This window comes from Amphiprion ocellaris, chromosome 22 (genome assembly GCF_022539595.1).
Source record: "Amphiprion ocellaris isolate individual 3 ecotype Okinawa chromosome 22, ASM2253959v1, whole genome shotgun sequence".
Taxonomy (NCBI): Eukaryota; Metazoa; Chordata; class Actinopteri; family Pomacentridae; genus Amphiprion; species Amphiprion ocellaris.
In genome coordinates, this window is record NC_072787.1 from 14,693,414 (window position 1) to 14,699,257 (window position 5,844).

Genomic DNA, 5,844 nt, shown 5'->3' on the forward strand with positions numbered 1-5,844 from the left:
GTCCACTAAAACAGCATTTGGGATTTTGACTTCAAGCTTATCAAAAACCTCCATCTTGGATGAACTGGTGAGATTGAATGAATGTAACTGTATTTACTGAACGACTGCCCTCCTGGCTGGCTCGCCAAGAAATGTAGCAAGGGTTTGCCTGATTACAATGTGGTTGACTTAGGTGAGAATATATACTGGGCTATTGTCAGAAGATTTAGATTCGGCCACTGGAGGGCAGTGCAGTAAATGAGACCAGGAGGTAATGATTTGATTTTAAATGTGGAAATATATTGTAAGAATGTGAAAACAATAAAGCAAAACGTATTTACAAACTGCAGTAACTTCTGTGCACAGATTAATCAATCAATCAACAGAACAACAACCAGTCAACAGTACAATTGCTTCTGTTTCTGTTGAAGTTCAATAAATCAACTAGGAAAAGGAAACAAAATGGATCCCACGGTGGTTCAACCAAGCATTTGGATGGCTCCAAACGCACACTGAGCACAATTGTTCATTTGGGGCTTTTATTGTTTGAGGAGAGTAGTTTCCAACACGCAAATTGTCCAGAGGGGGAGTAGGTGGATGTGGAAGGGCTCAGTAGTGAGAAGGTGGGAGAGTGAGCAGGCTGCTAAGCCTCCTACCAGACCATGGGATGTTGACAAAGGGCTGGGATTTCTTCAGCCTCCTGGCTTGGGATCGAAGCTCGCCATCGAACAAATACAGGAAACCCGTGAGGGATCAGGGGCACCTGGCCTAGATGAATCAAAATACCAGTCTTTAGGCCTTTGTTAGCTGGTGGCTAATTGCTAAGCTAGCATTAGCATTAGTCACACATAGCCAAAATCACTGCCAGACATGATACATTTCCTTATAAGATCATTTTGGGTCAAGTTAGCATGCTAGCGTTAGCATGCTAATAGTTAGCATGCTAACATTAAATTTACATCAGTAAAACAAAACAATATACATCAAAGTAACACTGGAGCCTCATGTTAGCATTAGCAGCTAGCATTAGCATGCTAATGCTAACAAGCAAGAATTGTGAAAATTCAAACTCACCAGTTCCTTATGATCAAAAAGCACAAAACACGGTAGAGTCCCAACACAAAAGTACAGGTCTGGATTCTACAAAAAGTTACAAAACAGTAGTTTCAGAATTGTGCAAATGGATAAGCTTGAAAAGTCAATATGTTGGAACTGACCTGAGCAGCTGCTGTCTCTGGCTCCTCTCCCACACAACTGAGGAGAGTGGAGTCAGAGCAGCTTATATAAGGCTAGAGAAATCACCTGATTGGATGATTGCTGTCATGTGACCTGGCCACATGTCATGAGGCATTCAGGGGCAGGGAAAATGTGGGAAAAACTAAAATCGAGTGGAAAAAAAATATACCTCAGTTTCCACCCTGGTTACACTGACACTTAAATGAAAACTATAGTGCTTCTTAGCAACAACACACTGAGCCTCTTGGCATTGAGCCAGCACTCGTTTACCTTAATACACGTTTCAACACACTTGTACACATCACAAAAATACTTAACACCGTACTCATACAGTTAATACCGTACCAACATAAAGTTAGAAAAGCTACGTTTTGCTTTACCTGTGGATTAACAGAGAGAGCACCAAGTTAGTGTCTTCCTCATACCTCATGCATTTATTTCTGGACTGCGCATGCGCAGAGTTTACAGCTATAGTCTCTGTGATGGATCCACAACAGAACCAGATCACCACCTACTGGCGAAAAAATGGAATTGACCTCAACATATTAAAGCAGTTCAGTTAAAAACAAAAATTAGAGGGGGTGTCTGTTCAAATAATAAACTTTAAATATGGCATTTCCAACCGACCACACTTTCAGTTGCTTTAATAGTGTGGACCACATGATATTTTCTCTTTGATCCTCACAATTTTGGAATCCAGTCGCGGGCCGGATTGGACGGTTCGGCGGCCGGATTCGGCCCGCGGGCCGCCAGTTGATGATCACTGATCTATCTGATCTCTTAGAGACACATGTGGGACAGTTTGAGGGCAGATGTCAGTCACTATGAGCCCCTTTGTGTGAGGAGCAACAGACCACCTTTCTGCTAAACTCCATTGTCATTCATTTGGTCCAGTAGGGATTGTTCATTTTTACTGTGAGCATGCAGCCTCCAATTCATCACAAGGCTAAGAAAGAGACAGCAGACATGAGATGCAGACAAAAGGACACATGTCCTGACTGGACTGATGCATAAGTGGAAGTGGACGCAACCCTGGCACCTTTCATGGAGAATCTTCTAACTTATTTCACATTGCACACTTTCCTTTTAGCTGCACTCTTAACACAGCTGCACAAAATAGTAAATGTCTTAACTGCTGAAACAAGATGCATATCATTTTAGTTTAATTTTGCATTTAAAATTAAGTTATAGTCACATTTTTTTTGACAAAAGTCTCTCAAGCATGTAGAAGTTTTATCACAATCCCAATGTCGAATTTCGTTTTCTATTAGTTCGTTTTGAATATATTCAGTTGTGATTTTAATGAAGCACGTACAAACCAAAAGCAACAATCTCGCTTCCATGCGCTGATTTTTATTGTTCGTTAATGGTGAAAAGGCAGACGCTCAAAGAGAACAAACTGCGACAGTTTTTGATTGCTTTTGGCAGCCTTACATTGCAGTAAAAAATATTATCATACGTTATAAATTAAGAGAGGATAGAACATTTACTTTATGCACAAATAGTACTCAAATCTACAACGATAAAAATAGCTTTGCTTTTAAAGCTTAGACAATGCAAGAAAACCCAATGCAATAATAATAATAATAATAATAAGAAGAAGAAGAAGAAGAAGAATAGGTGTTATTAGGTATGGGCCAACAAAACTATTGCAGAGTGAAAGCTTTAAGCCACAGAACACACAACACATTAATATAAATAGATGTAAACACATTTTCCTAACAATTTAAATTATCATGTACCCATCTGAAAAGGCCTATACAACTGATATCCGTTTTTATATGCAGCAGTGATATTAAGAAAGCCCACAAGTTCTTGCAGGTATTTTACCTTTCATGGTCTCACGACAATTTAATTTCATCTTTTTGGGATTTTTGCAGCTTCTAAAAATCTCCATCACCAGATTAGAATAGTTGACTGAGGATAATGCAGTCTAGTTCCAGGGCCTATATTCTGAGTTTAAAACTGTCAACCTGGAGTAGGGGAAGGTTGGTCCGGTGTTCTTCTGTATTTTTGGATGGTCTTTCACTGGAAATGCAGAGTCTTCCTGCAATCTGCTCCCAGGAGAGGACGGAGCACCGATGCTGTCCACGATCTGTCTTTCTGCAGAGTGGAAATATGGCAATAAATACGCAGCTTTCAATGCGGAATTAATGGAATATTTTCATTTTGCTGAGTGCGATATTTGTATTTTTGAAAAGATAGTCGAAAGGCAAAAATCTGCTTGTACATTATATGTAAAGAAACCCTTATCCTGTACCCTGTACCCAAATGTATTCATACAAAACAACGCAAAATAAAACAGAAAAAAACCCACAAACAAATTTTTAAAAAGTGATTAAAGGGGCACGATTTCCTCTTTCATGGCAATAATTAACTTGTAACCGATTTATCTTAATATGGAATCATATAAACTAACCACTTCTACTCTTCTTAATTATCTTAAATGCTTTTATCATCTTAGAAAACCACAAACAGCACTAAAAAAACAGCTGGTTATAGCCGTATTTAATGTTAGGTCTATAACTCTTCCTATTTGTACTGAAATAAGTTGTTACTTTTGTGGCTCTTCATGTGGTATTTGAGCTCCTGCTCCTCCTGGAAAGCGGCTCCACACAGGTCGCACGGGTGCGTCTTGTCTCTGGCGTGGGTCCGGCGGACGTGGCTGTCGTGGGCGGCGTGGGAGGCGAAGGCCTTGCCGCAGTGTTTGCACTTGAAGGGCCGCTCTCCGGAGTGCTGGCGGATGTGTGTGCGCAGAATACTGGAGGCGGTGAAGGCCTGAGGAAGACGAATTTAAGAGAATTAGTGAACAGAATTTTTTCTTTTTATGATTTAAGTCACAATTTCACATACACAAAGTAGCTTTTTAAAGGCTAGCAAGCTAATAAAGTGGCTTAACTGCTTTTTAAAATAAGCTAATTCAAAATACACCTCCATTTCTACTTCTGTTAAATGAGTCTCTTTGAAAAAATGCTTTAAACAGTTAAACTGTCTAGAAACTCCACTGTTCGGGTGCTGATGTGAATGAGCCCCACGTAATGGCAGATGCAGTATTTTTACTCTGACAACAGGTGTAGATGGCATCAGTGCCTCTGATCATAAACGTGTGACAATAACAGATCATATTAATTAATAACAACTGAAAGACATCCGGCCATTTGTATGCATTTTTAGGGAAATAAATTATTGTAGAAAGTAACGTCAGCTCAATATTGTATTTACAGGATGTGTTTTGTGGAGTGGCACATCTGTGCGGTGATGAGTGTTATTCAGCACAAGTGATTCTGCTTCTAAATGTTACAGCGACCCGAAGCTGTTCGATCCAATGTAACTCTGCAACTCTGTATGCCCTCTCTGGTATTTCCCATATCTTTGAGCATGAGCATTTGGAACACATTTAGAACACTTGCGCTTTTCAGCATGGCCAGAAAGACTAAGCAGACAGTGCTAATTTTGACAACTGATATTAGCTTTCAAACAAAAACATGTCCTTAGGTCTGAAGGAAGACTCCAGCTGCACAAATCCAAGGTGTTTGGAGACCACTGTGAGGCTTCCAGTCTATGATGATTTGGGGTTCCATGTCATCCGTGTTGGTACACTGTGTTTTAACAAGTCCAAAGTCAACACAATCAGCATCTACCTGGAGATTATAGAGCACTTCATGCTTCCATCTGCTGACAAGCTTTATAGGGACACTGATTTGCTTACTCATAAGGACTTGCTGACAGAGTCAAAACTACAACCAAAAATGTTGCTAACCATGACATTACTGTGCTTCGCTGGTCAGCCAACTCACCTGACCCACATAGGAAATTGATGGGGTAGAAGAAGGTCAGAAACACCCGACCCAAAAATACAGATGAGCTGAAGACTGCTGTCAAAGTGTCCTAGGCTTCAGTAACACCTCAGCAGTACAACAGGCTGATTACCACAGCATCAAGCCGCATTAAAGCAGTAATTCACAGCAAAGGAGCCCCAACCAAGTACTAATATTAACTATGACATGGCCAAAAATGTAAGCAATATTGTGCATTGTAGGACACTGTCACATCTAAATATATTTTAATACAATGTTCTGTTTAAATAAAAGAAGTTTAAAGTCGAACAGCTATAATGTGCAGCTATTATATTAGAAATACGTGATCTGAAAAATAAATACATTAACATACAAGTTTTCAACCAGCATTCCTGTCTTGCATCATTTGCAGTAGCAGCACTTTGTACCATCATACATTTTCATATTCCTCACTGTTCTCCATTTTAACTACCTGTTGACTGAAGCAGCTGCACACAATCATTTCATTTTTTGTAAAAGAAGAGTGACATGACAAATTAAATGCTGCTCTAATGTAAGCAATCTGCCCACAATCTTCCATAAGCGACTGATGATGGCATCCATCGTTGACCCAATCGTTTTATTGATCCTAACGGGGGAACATTCTACTCAGGAGCAGCTACCCTGCTACCATATGATACTGTACTTTGCCAACACAAAAAATGCAAGCAGGTGAGACCAATGGTTCAGTAAGAGGCTCTTTGGTTTCTGCATTTAACAAACTCAGCTACTTCAGAAATGGATCTAAAATGTAAACCGCTTTCAACAGCAAAGGACTGTTTAGTTGACATGT

General features: G+C 39.9%; 1 protein-coding gene across 1 annotated transcript; it reads right to left on the minus strand.

Moving 5' to 3' along the window:
* Positions 1-2,865: 2,865 nt before the first annotated feature.
* Positions 2,866-5,615, minus strand: LOC118471272 (PR domain zinc finger protein 14-like). The gene is made up of 3 exons (XM_055007342.1): positions 5,583-5,615; positions 3,774-3,993; positions 2,866-3,318 (listed from the first exon to the last, which is right to left on the minus strand). Exons 1-3 carry the CDS (start codon positions 5,613-5,615, stop codon positions 3,149-3,151), a joined length of 423 nt encoding a protein of 140 aa, XP_054863317.1. The 3' UTR covers positions 2,866-3,148.
* Positions 5,616-5,844: the final 229 nt, after the last annotated feature.

What these genes read in the sequence shown, in the direction of transcription:
- LOC118471272 (XM_055007342.1), bottom strand. Translation starts at nt 5,615, where the DNA reads ATGGATGCCATCATCAGTCGCTTATGGAAGATT. An exon ending in TCAGTCGCTTATGGAAGATT is followed by an intron (nt 3,994 to 5,582) that starts GTGGGCAGATTG and finishes CGTCTTCCTCAG; the next exon opens with GCCTTCACCGCCTCCAGTAT. An exon ending in CCACATGAAGAGCCACAAAA is followed by an intron (nt 3,319 to 3,773) that starts GTAACAACTTAT and finishes TCCACTCTGCAG; the next exon opens with AAAGACAGATCGTGGACAGC.